We start from the raw sequence: 26,236 nt of genomic DNA, 5'->3' as shown, positions 1-26,236 counted from the left end.
GAATAAATGGTTTATAAATGTAAAATCATGTTTCCTCTCCGGCGGTAGCTCGAGGACCAAACATCCCTGTATAATGTGATGCCAGCAGGTCAGCGAGGAGACCGAGCTGCAAATATCAAAGACAGGGGTGACAATCTGCTGAGCCTCCTCTTCTGTGATTTCCAAACTACAAGAAGGGAGGCGACACACGACATTCGCTCCTGTTACTGTTGGTGAACAGCTTTTGCACTTTTGCTCTTTGCTATGATAGTAGAGAGTCTGCAAGTCTGTCCAACAGCTCACTAACATTTTGGCCCAGACTAACATACTGTATCATAGCAGTTGGTCACATTTCCGTGGTAACTGTTGGCATGTGTTGTCCCCAGAGGATGATTTGTTGTAACTGAAGCCAAAATTCATGTTGACTTAACAATGAATTGTTACAATTTTGCCGATCACTTTTCCCACCGGCGGCATCATCAGGTATGAATTTGTCCAATTGTATTATGACCTCAACTACTTACATTCCCAGCAGGTGCAACGGTGCTTCGTGTTTCGTGCCAAGTTGCAAATGTTGCATTCAAATATGCAAAACTAAGATGTCGAACACGGCAAATGTTAAAGTTGTTATCTTAATGTTATCTCATGCGAACATCTGCAGATTATTCACTTAGTCACTTTGGCACAACAGCTCTAAATTAGCTGTGAGTCGCACACAGTTAAAGGAGGTGTGTATTGGCAAGGTTTCCATTCCAACACAGCACAAAATCTGGTTAAAATTCCAGAAAATCCACGAAAGAAATGTGAAGTAATGTCAATTTCCATCTACTACTGTCCTGTGGATATTATGAATTGGTTTGTTGAGATACAGTAATAGATACAGTTTTCTATCATGTATTGAGACGTCCTCCAACCAAACTATCCAACCTTGCAGTACAGTATCCGCTTGTGGTAACTACAGCATAGGTCATCATTTGTATGGTTATGTTTAAGTACTTCATCACTGTTAGAGAAAGATGGAGGTCTGCTTTAATACAAAAAAGTGACTTGAAACAAAATATACATTTAATCAAAACCTGCATCTTTTCCTGAACTTAACATGACTGCTTTTGTCTCCTAAATCACCATCTGTTGTCTGATGTGAGCCGAGGTCTCTGTCGGCTGGCGTCCTCCCCAACTACCTCCAACGCGGTTCATCTAGTCAGTCATTCATGAACATTGCCTCTGAATGCGATTACAGAAGACCTCGAACAAAATTTGGAACACAATTTCAGAATTTCTGGGAGACTCAGCAGAAGCACAATTTTGAAATGTGCATAAAACACACCTTACGAGTCAGTCTAAAATGTGTACTCTCTCTTTAAGCATTAAACTCTGCAGTTGTGGTGGAAAAAGAGAAAAGATGTTTTCATTATTTACTTATTTTCTCACTAAATTACTGTTAAAATTTTGCTCAAAATCAATTTCAATCCTCATGCAAAATAAAGACAATAATGTTTGAATTAAAAACTGTAGGTATGAGTTATGTTTTATTTGAACTTCTTTGGTTTTCAATGAAATTCAGCAGTCACAACTTGTTTGTGTAATATTTTAACTGTTTTACTGTTTACATGAATGCGCCTTTCGCTGTGTATTAGAAATGCATTCATTAACTTTGATTTGGCAGTAATAACAAAGAGTATGACAAAATGTACAATGTGCACTGTGTCGTTTATAAATACAAACTTAAATCCTTAATTAGTAGATAATCAAGTCTAAGTGGAATTTCAGCATTTGGATTTCACAGAAGACTTACTGTACATTCTCATTATCTTGAACCAGCAGTATGTGATCTGCCATCATGCTATTAGCATAAGTGTGTACAGAGTGTCAAATCAATACACTTGGGATTGCCAGGGTTAATAACACATGTTTTTGCTAATAAAGCTTCTTCTTTATGATCTTTTCTATTTCTATTGTCTCCTGGAATGATTTATCTGGTGGTGTTTCTTCACTCAAGGATAAACAGAGTGGATAGATTGCCCTGATGATGCATCAGTAGGACACACCTGCTTTATTGTGGCCATTTATTCCTCACTTTCAACTAAGCTAGGTGTGGAAGTCAGATTGCCCTTGAAAGCTGTCCTCGGTTATGCTCTGAGCCTTTTTTTTTTTTTTTAATGTATTCATGTTTGATGAAATGATCTCCTGTGCCAAAGCATATGAAGTCCAGCTGGGAGGTGACAGTCTGAGAAGACAGATTTAAATGGGCAGAAAATGCTGTAGAGGCTGGATACTAATATTCTAACTCTTATCAGAACTTGTGGAATAATATGGACACTCAAGGACAATATGTCCAGAAAATTGAATGTATCAGTCCCAGACCGAGCTCAAAGTTGTTCAGTGCCGTGTCTTTGAACATTATTTAACTAAAATAAGCTAGTAGGAGGTTAGCCACATAAAATGATTTTGTTAATTGAGAGCGTTTCGATAAAAAGACTGATTTAAGGATAATGGATGAATTTACCTTGGATAACACTGGACACATTTTAAAATTATGGTTAAGACAGAAGTAACAAATCACAGTGCTGGTCATATGAATGTACATATGACTGGCTGGTATTGTTATTACTGCTGCAATGAAAACCATGTATCTCCAGATTAAGGGACTTTTTTTTTTTTTATAACAGGATGGAGGATTCGGCATCCTTTTGCCATCTTAGAAGATGTGCATACCTTTTAGGCTAAATAATCTACAAACCCATCCGAATATGAGGGAACATTTCACAATGTCCAAAGTTGATCTGTCATAATAGTAGATTAGTCCTGCTTAAATAATTTAAAAAAAAATGTGTATATTATTTTTCATAATAATGTTGAATGATAAAAAGTTTTTGTGTTTGTTATGAAACAACCTTGTTTAATTATTGGTGTTTAGGTTGGAGCCACAGTAATGTTTGTCATAATGGACACCCCTCCTTTATTTTTATCATGTATTATTTTATTCTATTTTTATTGTGTTGGATTATTATTTTATCTATTCACACCCTGATGTATGTTCACTTGTAATAGCAACTCATATTCTAGTAGGTGAATTAGTGGTTACAGTGAGGGAGGTTCACACAGGCACTTAGGGCAGCTTCAAGGTGCTTTTGAGCAAGGCACGGGGGGCGTGTCCATTTAGCAGACAGACAGCCACGTTGAGCTGATGTGCTTTGTGTTTCTGTATTTCCAGTAAAGGAATGTTCAAAACGTATGCACGCCTGGAAGTCCCCTTTGTGTGTCCAAGTGTGCAAAATTTAGGTGACATATCCCCCTAAAAATGTCCTGATATTGGTCTAATGTTTGGGTTTTTGCAGACCTTGGTCAACTCCACAGGTGGGTGGAGTAGCATAAATACATATGCAAGTAGAAGTAAAGTTAGTTTGTAAAAAAAAAAATATTAAAACAAAATAAATAAAAAAACACGAGCACTCAGGTCAAAGTGAAAAAACATCATCAAATGTCATCAAAACATCTTGAGTTTGTGTACAAAATGACTGTATTAAATTAACCAGTACGCTACTCTATTCCATTCATTCTCATCCCAGGACATCAAATATTGTCATTTTGCCAAAGAACACTGCAGTCACATAGATACACACAAGATGCCTTGTGCAGTGTAGGCACTAAAATACATAGTTAGATATAGAACAAAATAAATAAATCATGGTTTGAGGTTAAAATAAGCACATTACTTACATAAGTAAAATTACATAAGTTAAAATATGTTATGTACCTACTTATTGATATTACAGTAAGTCCACATTGACCTTTGCTTTCTAATGGATTTCAACATTGGTCTCATGGCTGAAAGTGATATGATCCATCCATCCCTGACCTCCACCTTTGATGGACTGATGATGTCTGTATTAGTAATCTGTGACGTCAGCAGCTTTGAGACTATTGCAGTATTTTTGGAGCTGAACTTCTTTTATTTGATATGACATCGTCTCAACCACTAAGGTCCCTCTAAATATATTTACAAAACATTTATTTAGAACTTTATTTGTGTCAGTTTCTGATAAAATATCATATCATCATCTCCGGGTACATCAGGACAATATTCCCAGTCTGTGTCAATCAATTGTGATCACAAAATTCCCCCAATACATAATGTACATAGCATACTTCAGTACATAATTACAAGATTTGCTTGTTACATCCTAAAATTATATTATATTATATTATATTATATTATATTATATTATATTATATTATATTATATTATATGTGTGTCTGTGTGTCTGTAGTAAGATTAAAGACGTGCCCAACATGTGTTCCTGATATTGGGGATATATTTGTTAAAACATCTCTCAACACAATAACAATGTGACTGTGACATTTTAAAAGAACATGTTTAATATTAAATGAGTCATCTCTGCCAATTAAGACTTCATGAAGTGATGTTTGATCGTTTACATTAACAGAACCGTCAGGAGTCGAGACCTTATCACCCATTTCCACGCTGAATAGAAGCAGTACATATTTTTCCGGCTGTCTCCTTTTCTGTCTCTTCTTCAGGCTACGTAAATTATGATAGTTATCAAGTTGCAAAAAGACCCATTATGTGTTTTTATTGTTGCAGAAGGTAGGTATTAGTAGTTTTAAAGAATGACATACCATAGTGTTAAGCTTATTAAGAGTAACACAACAGACACACTTGTTCTGGGGTTAGTTGACACTGAACTGACAAACTGCAACAACTGGCCAGAGTAGTAGTTTGCTAATATTAGCTGCTAACACGGTTTGAAAGTGAAACTAAATACGGAGTCTCTGAAATCTGCAGACCAGAGGCCTCATTAATAAACAATGCGTAGAATACATATTCAAAGTCTCTGTGTGCACAAAAGCTGTAAATGGCATACAGCAAAAACTTGTCTGATTAAAAAAAAACATGAACTCACACAGACACTCAATGTTCCCTTTGTAAAGTACAGTTCACGTGGAAAAGTTATCTCGTAGCTGAACCTCATATGGTGCTTTCTACACGGCCAATTCAACCATATTTGGTCATTGCAATGCACCATATGCAGGTTATTGTGTATAAATGAGCCCACTGATCAGTCTGGCCTTGTGGTGAATTGTGGCAACGATGGAGACAAAGACCAGGAAAAGGATTGTTTTTCTGAAACAGAAATCAAAGTGCTTGTGGGTGACCCGGAGGACAGAAAACACATATTTTTTTTGGAGGCCACCACATTGGAGTCACAAACCCCCCCCAAAAAAATGCAGTGAGTTGCAACATGTTGCGGCCGCAGTGATTTCATTGAACGGGACAGTACACCAAAAAAAAGTGGTCAGATTCAAAGGTCAATACAAAAACAAGACTTGCATTCCACTGTCAGAGCGTGTCTGTTACTGGTGGGGGTACCAGGTGGGCTGTCACTGCTGGAAACCCCAGTGACCTCTATAGACAGGGAAACAGGTGTGTGTGGCAGCCAATGGGGTGTCTGCAGTGCACCACAGCACAGTCATGTTGCACCTCATACAAAAACTGTGTGAAAATTCATACTGGGTGATGTATGCACAACCAGTGATGATAATCTCATCGGTTAGCCTCGTTAACATGGCTGAGTAAAAAAAAGGGACTCGGTACATTCAGTCCTAATATTTTGGAAAGGCAAACCAGATTATCCTGAATCCTGCCACCTGCCACATCCCAACATCAACCTGCATTTCAACAGCTGCAGCTCGCTCCATGATTGACCATGAAAGTCAGTCCAGCTCTCTGCACTGCGCTCTGGGGATGGGGAACGTGACGAGGAGACGGTGTTGATGAAATATTGAGCAGAATCTGACTTCAGAATTTTGTTGGCTTTTATCGGAAGGTGTTTATGGAATAGTTATGGCTCACGAGCACAAATAACACTCCTGGTTTGGATGTTTACAACAAAGTGGCTTTTTATAACATCATATGAAGTGAAATTAAATGTTTGAGAGGCCCTACTATGCTTATGTATAAAAATATAATAACTGTTACGTTTAATTCCCACAATCTGATTTCAAATCACCATTTGCGTCGCCACTTTCCCGTCTCCAACATGTTCCTACGCCTGAGTCCGATTTGATAGATCCTGACTTTTGAGTGGGGAGAGGCACCTGCCTTATATATGTTATAAATGAGGCCACAGGCCCATAACATAATGTAAATTAGCACAAAACAATTACTCAAGAGAGGCTAAAAACTATGTTTAAATAAAACTATTCCATCAAGTAGAATTGAATTCACTTGTGCACAAATTATGAGGTAATTGTGACTTGCTACTACACATCTGTAGGGCCCTCTTTCACTTCAATAACAAGCATGAAACTTGATCTATATATGTGATTGGTGCTGACAGAACTTTATGTGTCCTTATTCTGCGAAAACCCAAATGTAGGATTTAGTTCTGACAGGAAGTTAGAACTCTGTGAAGTCATGTTAACTTCATCAAATGTAAAAGTCCTCTGAATGTGATGACTTATCATGTTTCTGCACATGTGGGTTTAATAGGGTCAGAAAACCAAAACAGTGAAGTCTGTGGGATCCCAAATTATTTAAATTAAACACAAGAGGGACGGTGCAGCATTTAGCTGTGGCCACCTTTTTGGTAGTTTGGAGAAAACACAAGTGCATCTGTGGGACACGATGGCACAGTGTTAAAGTAGGAGGAATATTCATGGTCAATCCACTCAGCTCCTCTCATTCCTCTTAAAACCACCGTGGTGCAGCTTATTGCAAGTTTTGTAATGGCTGAAGAAGGAGCAGGCCAGCACCGTCATCCAAACTTTACGCAGGAGGAAACTGGCATACGAGGTTCTGGCTCGTAATCACAAAATTGTCGGCCTCCACGGGCCAATGATTGTAAATCGGCTCGGGAACAGGTAACTAATATTATAAATGCCTCTTACCCTGGAATTATGAAACAGCACAGTGTAGGAAGCTGTTCGATGATATAAGAAAAAGGGTCAAACAAAAACTCGCATCTTATAGATGTCAAACACGGGCAATGATTTAATGTCAAAGTGAACAAAGAAGACTCATCCAATAAAGTGAAATAAGGTAGAACCATGATGAGCAGATTTAAATTTCACACACTTAAAGCTCCCAGTGCAATTAATTTATCAACAACACTGATAAAGAGCCATGTGCTCCAAACGTCACTGATGTTGTGACGTTAATAAATGAACTGCATCGGGAACTTTGAGTGTGAATGATTTATTTTCCAATCATGATATAAATGGCCGGCGCTGCCATGCGTAAACTGCTTTCACTTTTTGTGTGTAAATGATGCAGTATCACACGGCTGGGTGCCTGAATGAATACCAGCTCACAGTGTATATTCTGTTCACCTTTAAAACTTGTGGTTATCTCTAAGATTAAATATGCCCTTTTTATAGGTTTGAACTTCAGCATTTGTTGCTCTGACATCAGTTCTAGGTCCAGCTTTGCCATCTATTTAAAAAAAAAAAAAAAAGAAGAAGAAGGTGCCAAGACTAGTCTTGAGACACTTGTGAGGGTGGAAAGGTTAACTTAGAGCAGTTGGTAAGTTTAAGCAGAGCTCACACATTCATCCAGTCTCTGAGGAAGGCAAAATTAACCTGAGAACCAAATCAAACCTTTCCAGAAAGAGAGGGGCTGATAACGATGACAAACGCCGGGCTCCTCTGGTCCCCTGGGAGGAGAGCAGTGGAGAAAAATGTGGCATGTTGGGATTCACAGCTAACACTGATGATTTAGTGGGATGAAAGGATGTGAGGGGAGCCTGTTTGGATGGAGAGAACAGAGGCGAGGAGGGTGGTATGGAGGGGAAAAAGCACATTGTCAGATACTATCACTCCCCAAAGGAACAACGTCAAGCCTCTCAGCACCTGCCTGAGCGCCGGCGATGACATTTATCCGTGCTGCTATGACTAAAGCACAGGCCAGACGACCCTGTCTGAACACCAATCATCTGCCTGGCCCATCTCCGCTGCAGTGCTGAAATGAAGCTGTCATTTGTGCTGCGGCTCTTTCACTGCATGTCACTCTCAGGAGAAAGATTGATGCGCTTCCTTTTTTCAGTTGTATTCAGAACTCAGCCCTTGCAGTGGGATTAGCTGATTTGAAACGTTGATGAAGTTCAGACAGCTCCAACTGAGCACGGCGATACATCTTCATTATGCTGCAAAGTGCTTCTAAAACATCGTTTTTCTACAAACTGCTGGACTGCAAGCTGTGGTCCGACGCTGGACTGCCACCAAAAGGCTTGTCATTTTGAAAGCAGGCTGCGTCAGGCTTCTATCTCCTTTCATTCAACCATATGCTTCTGATACGGCTCATGAAGTTTTACAATATGTCTTCCAAAGGTTCCTCAGCAGATTTTGCACAAGCAGAGTGGCATGTTTAATAAACCTCAGACAACAGGGAGTGTTGTCGAGACAGTAAACATCACAACTGATGCCCACAAGAAAGGGAACTGAAGGCCTCCCGAAATGTCAAAATGTTAACAATATATTATTGTGTGGCTCGATGATCAAGATAAAAGATTACTGACAGCACAACCTCAAGTCAGTTCTTTAAGCAGAAAACAGCCTCACATGACATCCAGAAACTCACATCTTGCTACTTTATTACACCCGTGATCATCCAATAAATCAATACTTATTTTTCAAGCCTCATCTTCTCAAAATGTTGCTTCCAAATTCCTGATTTGTTTTCCCATTTAAAGTAAAATATAAGTTATGCCTGAGTTGTGTTCCTTTACACATTTTTTTTCAAGTGTAGGAAGAGCAACATGGAGCACACCAGAACAAAACGCCGGCACTATTTTTCTCCAACTGAGGAAATAAAATGTTCAGTTCTCGTTATCCGGTTGAAATTAATTTCCATTTTTCAATTGGTTGAAGATCCAATCATCTTTAAAGCATATGTCAAACAAGAGAGCCAATAAAAACAAAATGTAATGGTCATAGTTGTCATATTAAAGGTATATGGATTGATTAATGATGTCAACTCAAAGCCTCATTTTGATCCACTACTACTACTACTACTAGTTCTGCATTACGCCTTAACGCAACACTTCCTGTATGCATTTCAAATTAAAACCCTTCTCGCATTTCAGTAGACAGAAACCCTTCATTTCTTAACAAGGCTTTTATTCTGGGGCCTCAACAATTAGAATGTACAATCTGCAATCTACAAATCTACATAGCTGGTTGGTTGAAACAGACAAGGTTGGAGAAGCCAAGTGTTTCCAGACCCAAATTCACTGCATGATTATATGGGTCCGGCTACGCTCCATAGGGATTCATTACCAGCCGTTGCATCATAATGGGTGTACACCTCGGCTTAACTTTAAAAAAGTATTGGAGGAGTCTTTAACCAATCAGCATTGACCACCATATGTGCTGAAACTGACCAAAACTGTACCATCGCTGCACCTACACTTATACAAAACCACTTGACGATAATAATGACTTAAAAAAATGGAGGAGGCAAGCAACTCTAAGGTCAATGTCATCGTCCAGGCTAAGAAACAAAAAAACATCATAAACGTACATAGAATTATCAAATATCATATAGCTCCCCTTGGCTTTACATGGCTTTAGAGTGAGTTTCAGCTGCTGCTACAACTTTACTGATTTGGTCAGGTCTCACCGCTGACAGGAAGTATTTTTCAGCCACAGCAGACAGCTCTCAGATGCCACAACACACAACCACAAACCAGACAGACACTTTGAGAGTAGCTGGTTGACACAGTGGAGCATTTAGCAGCAAATGAGTCTGGTATTTCCCTCAGGAAATGGGGGAAACCAAAGAGAGCCTAAAGGAAACTGGAAACTGTTTGCTCTTTAAATCCACCATTTTAACTTAAAAGGTGAATTTGTCATCTGACAATGTTGAGTTCACAGCTTGTTTCCACTGCCAATGAATTTCCAAAATATAGGTATTGCAAATTTAAATCATCCTATTTCAAATATCTACTACGAATATTCTCCTAAAGTGATACTGTAATTAGAAGTTTACTTCCTCAGTAAAAAAGTATTTAAAATACAACTCAGTCTGGTCGATCTCATCAGAGAGGCTCCATCCATCTTAAATCTAATCTATGTCACATCAGAGATATTTTAGAAATGATTCTGCCGTGTTTAGCAAAAATGATGTGTACTTTCATGATGGCTTCAAAAGTTAAGTCGAGAGAGATTATGATTCCATACACACATTACCCAGGTAAAGGAACAAACAAGTCTATAAAAGCACCGTAGTAATTGGGTAGCATTCAATATCCTGCAGGAGCATAGGGGTACTGTGACAAAATACTAATAAGCTTTTGGAGATGGGAGAAGACAGAGCCTATCTGAATTTCTAGTTACCAACTTGGCATGCATTGGCCTCCTGGGAGGCAATATTGGAAGAAAACAAATACCCAGTTTCTTTTTCTTTATATTTTTTTGTGTCGTTTTTTTTATTCTGCTCAGTTTCTATCTCAGATACCTCGTTGTCCTAAACGTAAATGGCTGTAGAAACCTTTACGTCAGAAACATGAACATGGAAATAGAAGTTCAAATCTGGCACAGGGTGAAATGACTGAGTGGCCCTGAGAGAATAACTACTTGTTATCACGAGGTTGCTGGTATGGGTTTTGTAGGCTGGATGGTAAAATATGGGTTGAGAGAGTGAACCATGAGCGGCTAGTTTTTGGCCTCTGGGACAATGTCTGGAACATGATATCTGCAGAAGGACAACAGGAGAAAATAGTGCTTTTGTTCAGGAGTATTTCCCATGATGGTGTTTATGATCATTCCAATTATTATAGTAGTTCCAACCCAGCGATCTGATTGGTCAACTGTACATTTGGAATGTGCTCAAATGGTCATAACATCAGACCCTGCTCATCACCAGAAATATCACTCAGCCTTCTCAATGGCAATATGTAATTAAAATAGAATTTCATATAATATGCAATATAATGTTGTTTTTACTTGTTATATTAAATGTAACCTATTTGGTGAAGTCGGGAATATCAAGAAATAGCAATATCCTGATCATAGTATTTTCCCCTGGTTTCAAGGAGACCACAGGGACATTAAGTCTACACTTAATTTAGTGAGGCAAAATATATGTACATTTTACAGGATATGAGCTTTGCTTTAAAAAAAAAAAAAAAAAAAAAAAAACATGTTTCCTAAAATAGTGTATCGATGGCATGTACGTGACGGGTTAGGGTTTTTAACATGGACACCAAAAAGAAAGCCAAGATGTTCTGTGACTGCCAGTCAATGGCTACCAACAGTCCAATTGGGGTTGTTCTAGTCAGTGATGGTACTGGGTGCCTGTGTAACTTCTGTGTTTCATGGACTCAGCTGATAAATTACAATAAACATAAAGCTAAAATGCTCTGATATCCGTGTTCTTACTTCGATCTGAAGCAGGGCCTCCTCCCTCTGACGAAGCACTTCCACGTCCTCCTCACTGATCTCAGACAGGAAAGTCTGAGCTTCTCCCTCTGAGCCTGCTGCTTCTCCAAACAGTGGACCCCCCTCCATCTGCTCAGTGGACGGGGTAGTAGTACTCTGGAAGAACAGACACACACACACACACACACACACACACACACACACACACACACACACACACACACACACACACACACACACACACACACACACACACACACACACACACACACACACACACACACACACACACACACACACACACACATATTACAAGGTGCATTCAAATAGAGACTTCCTGTTGCGCAAAAACTGCTACGTCATAAATTACGCTGTTTGATAAGTATCAGCATGTGTTTGCATTTGTGTGACCACTGGTACGTTTGCATTTATGATTTCACCATGGACCTGAAACTTGAGCGGAAAGCACACATTCAATTATGAATACAATTTTTGCCGAACAAGTGCAACATACTGGGGACCAAATCCAGAGAGCAGCACGATAGTCGCGCCCCATGAAACTTGTGCTTTGGATGTGCTGTTAGCTGGTGCATTGTGATGTCGGGGAGCTCAGGTGTCATGGCGCCGCAGTTTAGATCTTTTGCGCTGACTGTTTTCCCTCTGACGCCATCACAGTAAAGCTCGGTATTGACATTCTGGCCCTAAAGGCTGAAGTTAAGGTGCACAACCCCGCGAACAAAACCCACCTGGTTGTGTTCCGACCTGATGCGCCTTTCTCAGTCTTGCCTCGGGACGTTGTGCCCCTCATCCTAAACGTTTAATCCATTGTTGCTACATTAACATTTTTGGTTATCTGATATTATTTGGTACTGAAGAGTTAAATAATCACAAAAATTCAGATACCAGCAACATTAGTTTCTGCACTGTTTTCCTGTGGACAGTGATGCTTTGCAGTGATTAGCATTGTTGCCTCAGAGCGGGAAAGTTCTTGGTTCTCGGTCGTGGCCTCGTTGTTTTGACGTCACATGACCTTCTGCTTGCACGGGTTTCCTCCCACAACCCAGACATTTAGCCGGTTAGGCTAACCAGCAGCTCTAAATGGCTCTCAGTTGTTAATGTGACTGTGACTGGTCATGTGTCAACAACCATCATAGCAGCTGCAATACAAATATTTGTGATACAAATATGAAAAGTAGTATTAATAGTGGCAGTAGCAATACAGTTTTAAAACCAGGCTTCCATCACTTCTAGCTATCTTTTTTTACTACCTTCCTTTTAGCTAAAGTTAATGATTTCAACCATTTATTAGTTACTTTTAGGTAAATATTATTTTGATATAAATACTGCTTTCTCAATCAGCACATTTACAGCTGGCTTGATGCAGACTTTGTTAATCTAATTGTAATTTTAGTGTTTTTTTTTTCTTGTTTTTAATTTTTTGAAATTAGTTGGAGAAGTGTTTCCCCATACCCCCTGGAAACTGCAAAAGTACGCCCCCGATGCATTTTGGATATCGCAGGTTTAAGATAAAGGATTTGGATATTTTTACAATCAAGAGTTGACAAATACTTTATTGTCAAAGTTAGACATAGCGGCTGATAATATGACAGAAAGAGTGAACCTTTCCCATGGTATTTCACTGCTGAGCCACTCTTTAAATCAATGATGGTCAAATGCAACAGTGTTTGTTTTGGTAATTATAGAACTGACCATTTAATGAGGAAAATGTGTCTGCTTATTGATATTTTAACAGCTTGTAGAAGCTGGCTGAGACTGACGATACAGTCTCTAAATACACACACTTTGTTACATGAGCAAACAAAAGCAGAGGAAGAGACATAGTCCGAGAGAGGCCTGGTTGATTTATATTTGCAATGCTAATGTGTTCCACCTTTGTGTGGCTGAGTGCACACCTAATTCACAGTTGAGGGGCCAGAGTGGGTCGGAGCGCAGGGACCAACCCGGGTTGAGTCACAGCGCTCTGTCTACTGAAAACCAAGTGACTCACCGCTCCTCGGCAAACTGTGCAGCAGCATGCTCACTCCTCCACACACATACCACTCTGGAATTTATTAGTACATCACAGAGATGGAAAAAGATTCTCAAGACAATCACTCCGACAGCTCATCGCATAAGTTCACGCGCTGCTATAAACACGCACAGAGTTTCAAAGTTTCCTGTTGTCGATTCCAGTCGCCCCTGATGACAGGAATTTAAAGATGTGTGTGGGAAACAGTCAATAACATTTGCCCTGGTCTGAAAAATGCTTTTCTAAATTCATATGTATGACATTCCATCCGTCAGGACACCTCTCATCATCTGCTATCATCCCTACTGGCTTCCTCTTCATCTACAGACTCTGTTCTATTGTTAGAGCTTACATAAAATGTAGCTCGACCAATTAGTTCGTCCACAATGTACCCACTGATTAGTGAACTTGCTGCTATGCCTTGAGTGTAGTCAGTTATATAACATACCATCCAGCATTCCGCCCCCAAAGCCCTTCACCTCTTACGCTTGCAGTATAAAAGACCTTGATTATATGTCTTCAGAGAGGGATAAAAGAGGAACACACATGACTGTGCCCTCTATAAAACAGATGGATTTTTAGAGGTTCTTTGTGGGAACAATGGTTCTTCACAGAACAGCTAATTCTCCTCATTCTGGTCCTTAACCAGTTCAAGCTGCAAATGATTCTCAGTTCAGTTCAACAGATAGGTGGTGTTGAAGATGATGCCCTTCACTCACTCTGCTGAAGTACTCTTGAGTTAGACACAGAGGTGCTGTGAAAATCAGATCTCAGTGACTTTGACCATGGTGAGACTGTTGGGACCACTCGGGCTGATTTGAGCATTTCTGGTTGGAGCTGACAGACTGTCACAGCTGTTTAGTAGACGTAGCAGACCTCTCCACATTAGCCAGCTGCCACTGATCCTCACATCTCCAAAAGATGCCAGCACAGATTTTGAAAATTGACATTATTTAGAGAAACAGGCCACATATTTGAAATCTAAGAGGTCATCTTCTTTTTGTGTATTTGTTTATTTGGATGTGAAGGGCATTTATCAAGAGAACACAAACAGGTCTCCTGAGGGAAGGATTTTGTTCCCTATGGACATGACATGGATATATCCATAGGGAACAAAATCAGTCTCAGCATCTGACTCTCAGCAAAATAAAGAATAAACATGTAAGTCTATCTTAACATGCAGGGGTGTTTACCAGTTGTTTTGGGACTTTGCTTGTGTTGTATCTTAGCTCCTTTTTTTTAAATTTAATTTCTCTGTTTGTCTTTGTTCACAGTTTGCAGCATATTTCTTGAGATTAATTTACTTGCCCGTTTTTCCTTTTGCCAACTTTAACTTGCAAGTAGATTTGAGGGCGGTAAATAAGTCAAATTAACACACACTAAGTTGTTTCATATACATGAATTTCAGCAATTAGCCTATACAAATAAATGCATAATAACCATTAGATATTTATGTAAGATTATTGATGTTGTTTATATTCTCTGAAATTTATAATAACACCGCTATTCCACAATAATATTTATATTCAATGTTTGATAATAGTGAACCAACAACAGGCTGATAAACAAAACTGAAAGTAATTCCATACATGCTGTTCGTCGCATGCACGGAGCTACAGAACATGCACCTCGATGCTGTATTTTATGACTTCTGCAATCACTTCATTTTCAAAGAATTATCAATGAGTTTCATTTTATATTATCAATTTTTTTTCGTAATCAGGAATAAGGAATCATTTAAATTCACTCTGTTATGAGAAGTGACTTTCATTAGTTAAACATGATTACTGATCACCAGCTGCCATGTCTTAGCTCTCTCGGGGCCACGCAGGGAAAATAAACCCATGCCGGTAACCAAATTAGAATCAGATAAAATAAATTTTAGCAGGGCACAGAAATTGAATCTGATGAACGGAGTCCACTGTAATATAACAGTGTAAAAGACTAGACAGAGCTTCAAGGGAGCTCTTGTGAGGATGCCATTGAACATAGAACTGCCATCTCCTCATCCACCTCTTTTATGAATGACAGTGAAACAAAAGGATGATTTTTACCCTGCATGTCACCTCACCTTATTTTTGTCTGTCTGTGCTGGAGGGAGCAGGGCCCTTGAGCGTTCTGCAATTTTCTGAAAGAAGAGCAAATGAAGAGGCAGGGTCAAGAAGAGTCTTTTTTTTTTTCTTACCATAGACATCAGATATTTTTCATTATTTTCCGGTATGTGCAACAAGGCGCACTTCAGATATGTGTGAATTTCGGTCAGTGGAGTAGTGGGGCAATAAATAGTTTATTAATTCATTGACCATAGCAGTGATTTCCTGATATCAAATGAGTATATTCCGTACCTTCTGCAGATCACCATAGCGTTGCACAGACTCGGAGAGTTCAGTCTTTAGCCTGGTGAGGCGCAGACGGTCTTGCTGTGCAACAAAACAAGATTAGCTTTAATTAGCTCAAATGTTGTTTAATCTACTGTTTATTCTTCAAAATGACAGTCAATGAGGGAGGAACGGGAGCATAAAATACCCGTGAAGAGCCACTGATTATATCAGAGAGCTGTTTGATGAGTTGGCTTGTGCCGGTGATGACTTTGTTGGTTTGTTGCTGAGTGAAGTGTCTGGGGAAAAAACAAAATTGGAGGACAGACAGAAGGAGAGAGAAAGTCATAATGAATTATGAGAAAACATCAAATGAAATGGGACTTGCCAATACTGTATGCCAATATTAGTATCTTACAAAAGCTGCCAGGGGCTAACATTTTCAAGCAGTATTTCAATTGTGTTTCATATATTATACATAAAAGTAACGTCAAGACTGACAAGTCAAGTCAGTTTTATTTATACATGTGATATCATAACGTTTCCTCAAGAGGCTTTACAGTCTGTACAGCATACGACACCCTCTGTCCACCATATGGAAGAAAAGAAATTCACCCAAATCCCCCTTAAAGTTGGTGGAAAAGTAAAGATAAACATATACCTTTACAAAATGTTGCTGAAAAAAATAATTTGGCCTAAATACACGTGTCATTTAGACCTCGATGGATCCTCTGTCTGTTGGTCAATAGAGGGCAATCATGTGGCACCCCACCAGTTACAAACCTTAATTTAGATTCCTCAGGATTGATAAATTAATATTAAAAAATGAAAATGAAGAAATAAAGACGCTTTTGTTGTGGGAGTTTCATATTGAAATTAAACTTTGTATTATATTAAATAAAGGGTACTATTAATGAATAATAAAAGAGGGACTTTGAGACCTTCCTGTTTATATCTAGCTGTAGTATGTCTGCCTCGTAGGAAAAACGTATTTATTATAACATTATCTGCTGCCAGTTTAACTGATTCAGTCGAGCAGACATAAAAAATGTGACAAAAAGGATCATTAAAAACAAAACAGCTGGACCCATACCTAGTGGATTTGGGTCTGTACCACCAGGTTAGTTCTGCGAAGCACGTTCAACATATCAAGGGTATAGTGTCATTTCCTGGCTTTACTCAGTCTAATACATATAATTGTGCTCAAATTGAGTTAAAATTTAAGATACTGTACGTCGCTGACTGCAAATCTTGCTTTATAGCACAGGCCACGGTCCTGTATATCTGCAGTAAATTAGTCGTGCTGAAAACAGCTATTTATGTGGCAAGTTTAGTTAGTTGTGTATATTTTCCATGCCTACTGAACACTGTGATTTTACTTTGTTATCAAATGTTATTGTAGGTATGCTGGAGAAATCAGAGACCAGTGTTAATCACTGTTGACTTCTAGAAACAATAAACAGATGAAAAAGAGAAGGCTGATACACCAGCAACATTTTTAAATAGAAAACTTGCCACATAAAAACCACATAGTTGTAAACAAGCAGATACTTCTGAGAGTATTCATATTTCTACTGTGACATTTTGAAACCACCAGGGAAGCAGGTACAGTTTTAGCATCTTATTTAAATGTTAAACTGAATTTACAGGCAGAAAGAAGGAACAGCCAGGAATCAAAAAGATAAGTGTGCGTACCGATAGACCTTTTCCACTGCAGACAGTCTGACTTGACACAGTAAGGAAACACAGGTGGAATTCATGATGGCTCAAATTCATTAGCATGCACAAAAGCAGGACCTCATCTAAGTGGAATGCAGCCGTCATTAATAATCCTGTCACTGTGCTTTCCCTACTGTGACAAGTCAGAATGTGAGCAAAAGGGGGAGCAATAAATACACTGGGGCTGATTGGGGAAGGTAGATGGCAGGTGAGGTGGGTGTGGGAGTCATTTGACTGCTGAGGTGTAACCAGAGGCAGAGGTGAAAAACAAAACAGGACATGGTTGGGGTTAGAAAAAAGGACATGGTTGGGGTTAGGGAACAGAACAGGACATGGTTGGGATTAGGGAGCAGGACATGGTTGGGGTTAGGGAACAGAACATGGTTGGGGTTAGGGAACAGAACATGGTTGGGGTTAGGGAACAGAACATGGTTGGGGTTAGGGAACAGAACATGGTTGGGATTTGGGAACAGAACATAGTTGGGGTTAGAGAACAGAACACGGTTGGGGTTAGAGAACAGAACACGGTTGGGATTAGGGAACAGAACACGGTTGGGGTTAGGGAACAGAACACGGTTGGGGTTAGGGAACAGGACACGGTTGGGGTTAGGGAACAGGACACGTTTGGGGTTAGGGAACAGGACACGGTTGGGGTTAGGGAACAGGACACGGTTGGGGTTAAGGAATAGGACACGGTTGGGGTTAGGGAACAGAACACGGTTGGGGTTAGGGAAGAGGACGTGGTTGGGGTTAGGGAATAGAACATGGTTGGGATTAGGGAACAGAACATGGTTGGGATTAGAACCAAAGTTCACCTTTGATCTATGTTGGTTGATTTTTTTTTTTTTTTTGGTTGAGTTGAGCAAAGTTTTGGTGAGTTCAAACCGTTATTTCAGTTATTAGCAGTGATTTATTTGTTATTTCAGCTAAATGTGCAGCCAAATTCACCAGCAACAAAACTACGACAGGTCAAATGAGCTATGTATTGTATATTTTGCGGGTTTCTTTGTGTAAGGCGAATTGATAGCCTTCAGCCATCAACAAGTTAACTACAGTAGATGCTCCTTCTACCAACTTGAACTAAAAGTAGTGAGTTTACAAGCCGAGCAGGTTTTGACAGCAGGTCTTCTGGGAATATTAGGAAATCACGAACTGAAGCAATTGAAGCAAGTTGACGAAAAGCTGTTTTCCCAAAAAGGCTAATTACAAACCTAACAAAAAAGAAAAGTGAATCCCTACAACTAACCTCCTGGGTCCGAGCCGGTCTTCTCTCTGTTATGTATGGTTGAGATTACTTTGACCAGCAGAGTGACTGAGTATTAACAGCAGTCTGATAGAGGTGAACAGTGTAACAGCCAAATCCTCTCCGTTATTTCACGATTTTCCTGGCGAGCCCCATCTGGGTGAAAGGTTGAAGGTGCAGCTATATTCATAACTCTGCAGCACATCCGCTGGAAAGCCGGGTTAAGACAGTTATTAAATATCTATGCTGTAAGGTCATCCCGGCCTTACACCGCCCAACTCCCATCTTCCAGACTTGACACTATAACGGGCTGCCCCACAGAGATAGGCAGCTACACAAACACACCCCTGCTGCCGCTACTCAAATATTGATCTACATGAAGCTGGTGGCAGAGGGGAGGGCGGACGGGCCGCAGTGGATTGGGCCTTGAAGGACCATGTCACTATGATTCTGTGTCTGTTGTGAGAGAAAAGCCAAAGTGTCATGGTGTAAAATGAAAAAAAAAACGAAAAAAAACCCTGAAAAGCATCTACCATCATAAGTGTGCACAGCAGGGTTATAGTGACTTGATGAGTCAGGGAAGTGCAGAGGGTAGATGTTAAGTTTGCAGCGAGAAATAAAAGTTTTACTGTTAGGAAATAATTAAATTGGACTGCGGCCAATGTCTTCCCCTGACCAAAGTCATAACAGAAATAGTGTCTTCTATATGAAGAAGTTTTACACTTATGTAATCAGGATTTAAGGCTTTAAGTAGCCAGAATGCTGTCTTATACCGATGCAATTAGGACGTAGTAAATCTGTATATGCTCAGATAGTATGATAATATAAATTGATTATTAAATATGCTAAACCTAGTGCATTGTGTATAATATAAAATTAATAAAAGTGCAAATTGTCTTGCATGGCTCACTCGGGGTTCGAACTATACATGCTGTAGTGTTGATTTACCCATATGATCAGCCATATGCTTTATGATCAATAATGCATTCTGCTCATACGCACAGCAGTCTCAGTCAGAATATGAGCACACAGACACAAACACACACTGACGCAAACACACACAACAGAAAGATTAACAAGTGCTAAACCTTAGCCTGATGTGTCATCATTTAGCTGTAAAGCAGCAACAGACATGTGAAGGATTATTTTGATATCACAACCAGCGAATGCCCCATCATGTTACCCACCAAAATGACACAGCAGAGTACAAAGTGTTTGGCTGGCACTTTGCATTCGGGATCTGGAACAATTACAAATAAATTCAGTCTGAATGTAGAATGGAGATGCCAGCGTAAAGCATATGCAGAATTTCGTTTTTGAAACGCCTTTAATGCAACAAACAATCAACAAGTTGATATTCAAGTGGCTTGATGCAGCACTTTCATAAATTGCAACACATGTAAAAGAGGCAGAGATACCATAATATTTGGATCAGGACATCTACATTTCCCAAAATGCAACTAGCATTTATTGCAGTATTTCTTATTATCACCTCGCTGCCAGCTAAATGTCCTACATCTTCATTCTTTCCCAAATCGTGTGATGTCCAAACTCCCAGTCTGAAATGTGGCCTTTAACAGAGGACATTACACAACTGTTTTTAAACTAAGTAATAATTTTCTTGTAATTTGACTAAAGCGTGTAAAATTGGTAACTTTAACTCTTTTATTCATGCTACCTGTAAGGGTCATGGGACGGCAAACTTCCGTTGAGCGTGTTTAATGCTAATTTGTGAATGTTATAATGTTAATATGCTAAAATAATATAGTTAAACTAGTTAAACATTAAACCGATTACGATCAGCCTATTCTTGTAACTGTGAGCATGTTAGTATGTGGATGTTAAAAAATGGAGGTCAATCTGGGAAGATGCTCCATTTTAAAGCTACCGAAAGAGTCTCGTTAGCCCTCGTACTTGGATCAACTATTTGTTTATATTAAGTGTTTCTGATCAAATTGAAAGTGTGTATTTAAGGCCTAATATGCATGTATATTAAGGGCTGCTATGAGCTCGCTCCATAAATCCGCTCACTCCAATCGACTCCTGTTGAAAAAGCATCAACTTCTCTCATTAAATAATTGTTTTTTTGTCATTATGGTATGATTAGCTGATTGACACACGTGGGATGCACTCATGTTTCTAGTCCAGGTAGGTCGGCACCGTGTCCATAGGTTCTCGGTCAGGTCTAGACAGATCCACCCCTCATCCAAAAATCACTTCATGGCTCCAAAAAGCAAAAATGGTGATGCGCCGAATGTCGAAGCTTTAGAACGACCGTTCACAAACCAATGTGTGATGTCACCGAGCGGCACCCACCAGTGAGTTCACCCGTTAGTCTGTGAACAGCCGTTATGAAGCCACCAGTTCAGAGCAGTTTGGAGCAGGAAGTGACTATATTTGGACGAGCTGGGGAGGAGCGAGCAGTGGATCTCACTGTAAGCTCTGAAAGGGCTGTCAATCAAACAGACATGCCCCGAAGAACTGGTCTTATTTTTTAATTAATGACGGATTGTTTTCAGATGGAGCACCAGAAAACTGGCAGAAGGAGTGACTTTAACTATCAACACGGAAATAACTATTGGAGTCATTTTACTGACTGAGAATTTGATAAGATGAGCTTAATGGGAGTCTATGGAGCCAGATGGTTTTTGGAGTCAACCTCTAGTGGCACCTGGTGGTATTGCAGCTTAAGGCACTTCTGACATGGCCTCATTTTTCAGACCCGGAAGCTACGAACACTTTTATACACAGGTCATGGATGTCATGGAGGGTTTCCACTTAGTGGCAGCTCTGCATTACTGCAATGACGAGATCCTCTGCGGCCCAAAAAGCATTTTCCCTCTTGACATTATGATAGACACGAAGCCTTCAACTACAAACAAAGTCAGGTTTTACTCTTCCTGTTACAAACTTTAAATCAATGCAGGTTTCATATTAGTAAAACCTCCCCAAAAAAATAGAAAAATATATTTTATTTCCATGTCATCACTGGGACAACGGAGGAAATATTATTGTAGGCTGCACAATGTGGTCGCAAAATGGTGAGCAGTTTATATTCAAGTGAGCAGGTGACATCATTGAGTCCAGTATCTAGTTCTCCTTAATGCATAGTCTCTATCTGTGTTGTTTCTTGGCACACCAACACCACCAAGTGTTGAACAGTCAAATGGTGACTCACCATTGTGCTCATGCATGTGCTTCTTCGTGGGCATGCACGATTCAAACAAAACTGGACATGCCGGGCCTTTATCAAGAAATCTGGACACTGTGTTCCAAGATGCACATTAGATCAAGATCAACATGAATTCAAGTTGCTCACTGGGCGAACACGCAAAAACATATTTCAGGCTCGATCAGGCGTCTGTGTTTTTGAGCCCATGGACCATGAACATTAGTCATTTTCTGACTGAGCTTACTTCCTGCCCACATACTGTATATCAATGGCACAAAAATAGTGACTGATACTGCTCTTTAACATTTTGTTAATTTCTATTCTGGTAATACAGTCATGGTTTTATTGCCCAAATATGTTCATATTTTACAGCTATCTCTGTTATCATAAATGTGTATTATCATTGCTTTACCGTCAAGTTGGAAAATTCTAAGTGTCAAAAGGTAAATATCTCTTTACTGATCAGCTCTTTAGCGTGTGACTCAATCTACAGCTGCACATTAATTCTTGCGACAGGTAGCAGCAGAAGTAAGCACATGGGATCCCTTTAAACTTGCACCCATCAGCTAAAAATACTGTCTGAGCTGTGCTCCGGTGCTGATGATCTGTGATGATAACCCATGAGTCAGTGGAAGCCCCGCCCACCACTGACACGCTGTTACTAAACAATCAGAGCTCGCCCACTTCTGAGGACCCCGCGGAGAACCTCTGCTGTATCGCTGCACAGTGATACATCTGCTAGTCACTATCTACCCCCACAACAAGCTCGAGAGCCAGGTAGCCAGAAACAGCATGCAAAAGATTGGAAGTGCACACACTGTGAATTTCCGTCGGTCACCTCTGCCGTGTGTTTCGGTGTTTGGTATTCCTATGAGGTGGTGAAGGAGAAGTGAGGAGTCTGGGAGCAGCTGGTTGCAGGGGGAAGTGTGAGAGATGGAAGAGGCGGGGAGTGGGGGAGACATGGTGGAGGAGGTGCGGGATGCTGTTCTCTGACTGCAGTCATAGTTTAAGGGCTTTACAGGACAGAGCGACCCATGCACAGGCTTCTGATGAGGATTAAACCCACTGGAGTTGCTGACCTCTCACTGGCTCAGATGACAACATAAAACATTTTCAAAACTCAGCTCCGACCAAAGTCAAAAATATCCACACGCACACTGTATGACATCACATTGCCTACAATGACTTGTGGTGAAAGCATCACATCAGCACACTCAGCATCAAAGTGCACACTTAGTTATGCTAACTACTGGGAGTTTGATGCAGTATTGATATTTTATCTCTCTGCCTTCACTGCGTAGACTGTTCTTAACTTCTTCGATATTTGGAAGGGTTAAATATGCTTTAAATGTTTTGCTGCTTTCGCACGGTTCTGTCTCTTTTATGAGTATAATGCATTATATATAACACTTAGAATTGTCCACATGCAATGTAAACATACAAATAAAACTGGCATGGAATGGGTTAGCTTGTCTGTAGGCTGAAGGAGGGAGTTAGCACTAAGTTAAACTAGAGAAGAACTGGTTTGTATGTGGCACTGTCTGACCTTGTCACAAGACAAACGTGCTTTCCAAAGACAGTTAGGGCCAACAAAGTTATATACAACATAATGTCTAATCATGTTGGAAATTAAACGTTTTAAAGTCATTCCAAGAAGGTTGGATTGTACACATGAAAATGCCATAAATAGTTGAGTAAAAAATAAAATCCAGGGAAGTTTTTTCTGCACTTCCATTGGGCAGGTAAACTGGAACCTTTATTTTCCTTCCCACAAAATCAAGAACATAATTCAAAATTATGCAGCTAACTTCCAAAGCTCTTTTAAGAGCCAAGCGCCATCTTTTTTCAAAGATTTTGAGGTGGAGGCAGATGGCCGCCCACTTCTGAGCCCGGTTCTGTTGGCGGCTTTTCTCCCTGTTAAAAGAGAGTTGTTGTTTTTTCATTCCAGCTGTCTGTGGGAATGGTTGAATTGTTGGGTTCTTACAATTCCACAATTCCACGTGTGTGTGTATTTATTCATTGCTAGTATTTTTTTCTAAAATAATTATTTTTATCTATCTTATTTTATGTATACGTATTTGTAATTTTTGTTCATATTATGTGGACCTTTTTTGTATTTCTATGCTGCTGTGATGACTAAATTTCTCCACAGTGGGATTAATAAAGTCTAAGTCTAGTCAAGTCTATATAATGTTCCAAGGTTCTTTAGTGAGGGCGTTGCTGTGTAAAGTGCCTTGAGATAACTTCTGTTGCGATAAATACAATTTAAATGAACTGAATAAAAAAAAATTAAAAAAAAATGCATTTGGGGAATTAGGGGATAGTGTTCTGATAATGCTAAAAATATGATTTTTTTTTTTGGGAGCAACAACAACAAAATTCCTGCTAAAAACATGACTAGTACCTTGCATACATTTTTCATATCGTTTTTAACTTCGATGGGAACACTGCTGATGCGTTTTTCGCTTTGGACATGTGGGCTGGCAAACTACATCACATAACAGTAGAACAGTATAACACTAGCAGGTTCTCGGTACCTGCCACTGTGGCCCCTTGGCCCTTGACAACAGGGTGAAGCACTGGATAGAGAAAGGATCCGTGGCAAACAGAGCACTCTCTGACATAATGCTGAATGCACGCTGGCTAGATGAAGTTCAGAATTATTGGGGTATATTACTGCAGTAAGTCAAAAGCATGCTCTTTTAATTTGAAGGCATGATTCCTTGTTTTCACAATCAAATATTGTACTATTCTCTCTCAGGAGTCTCACCTCTGACTCAAACAGTCCCTGCTCCCTCGAGGATTTGCTCAGCTATCTTTCAAAACTGTTCATCTGCACTCAGATACACTGTTGCAAGCACAGATTTCCTGTTCCAGTTTAACCCCTCCTTACACTCCGACTGCCTCCGTGTGCTGGCAAAATTTCCGCTTTTGAATCTCACCTCAAGCTCTCTGATTTTTCTGTGTACCAGGCCAAGCCGTGTATTTCCGTCCATCTAAGTGTCAGAATGACGCCCTCGGCTTAAACATCAGAGAGGGCAAGAAAAACAACTCCCCGCAAACTAGTACAGGAAAGAAAAAAGTGAGTAAATCTTGACAAGTCTCTGAGGCTCAGTTCCATTCCACGCCTTCCATCCTCTCACTGCACACTCTATCACACCGTTTGCCGGTGCATATGGTGAGTCCACCACATTGAACACCATTCCAAACCATTCTGCAAAATGAAGCAGAAAGTAGATTTTTGACAACATATGTAGACGACAATAACATTCAGTCATTTTTGTTGCAGAGTTTTATACCCCCCTCAAAAACACAACTTGGTTGTGATGTCACAGGGGAGAGCACCCAAGCTTGGTTCAGGTTGACATAAGAAATATGGATCCCTGCAGTTGTTTTAACGCTGAAGAGGTTGAAAATACATGTTAAAATATATATATATATATAACTATGAGCCAGTTAGGTGACAAAGGAACCAGAAACAGACAAGGAATAGGAGAAACAATAGCTATCAGCAAGAAATGAATTAGTGGTGTGTCAGTCATATGCTCATTGTACTTTTTACAGTACACACAGGGGTGACAGAGATAGTAGTTGGAAGTTAGCAAACATTAGAAAAGATGACCATGTACTGTTTGTATGTATATTGAGCTCAGTATCTAACATAACTAAACATGTTCTGACATAACTCCGGGTCCAGGAGGATGGATGGCCTTAGTATCTAACATAACTAAACATGTTCTGACATAACTCCAGGTCCAGGAGGATGGATGGCCTTAGTAGGTCAATAAATAGAATCAAATGGCTTTCATGAAAATGTTTTAAGACAGAGTCTACAGAGTAATCTTTTTTATTTGCAGTTATTTGCAATCAGTGCAAATAACTATAAACACATATGTTTTGCCAGAGTCCGACCATGAAGGTGTCACTTTGCTGTAACCACAGTACCGAGATCAGGCCTAGTCAGCAAGCGGCCCACAAGCTGAATACAGACCTTTTGAATATTTCTATGTCCCACAAGAGGCTACCTGCAAGTCAGGCTGGCTCTCCACTTTCAAACATTACCCACTAGGCATTACGCGTCCTCATCAAGACGAGCCCCACGGCTAAAATTGAAGTGCGTTTACTGCAAGTGAACATCAAGGGTCTGACATCAGGCGAACATACTGCTGCCACAAGAGACCCACTTAGCTACTTATTGATGGATTCGACTTCAACAGCTTCATAGGTCACAACAAACATGGCAACGCTTGCTATACCAAACAGAATAAATGCAGGAGCCCTCCAGCAATATCCTGCCAACTCCGCCATTGAATGGTGCACCATAGAAGATCTGCAACATCTACAAACCATCACCTGCTGAGTTGGATGTATCCTCC

General features: G+C 39.9%; 1 protein-coding gene across 1 annotated transcript in view; it reads right to left on the bottom strand.

Annotated features, from left to right (window-relative positions):
- The window catches only part of tsnare1 (T-SNARE Domain Containing 1), a 171,502-nt gene that overhangs the window by 68,588 nt on the left and 76,678 nt on the right, over window positions 1–26,236 (bottom strand). The window contains exons 5-8 of the mRNA XM_069702094.1: window positions 15,935–16,025; window positions 15,754–15,828; window positions 15,480–15,536; window positions 11,380–11,535 (exon numbers count right to left, since the gene is read on the bottom strand). Coding sequence (XP_069558195.1) covers window positions 11,380–11,535; window positions 15,480–15,536; window positions 15,754–15,828; window positions 15,935–16,025 — 379 coding nt within the window. The remainder of the gene's footprint in view (window positions 1–11,379; window positions 11,536–15,479; window positions 15,537–15,753; window positions 15,829–15,934; window positions 16,026–26,236) is intronic.

The sequence above is a fragment of the Brachyistius frenatus genome, unplaced genomic scaffold, assembly GCF_029030835.1.
Source record: "Brachyistius frenatus isolate BFR_SWC_R1_liver_20210118 unplaced genomic scaffold, ASM2903083v1 Contig_40, whole genome shotgun sequence".
In the NCBI taxonomy this organism is placed as follows: Eukaryota; Metazoa; Chordata; class Actinopteri; family Embiotocidae; genus Brachyistius; species Brachyistius frenatus.
Note: the sequence above shows the minus strand (reverse complement) of the source record. Positions and strands in the feature narration are given on the sequence as shown.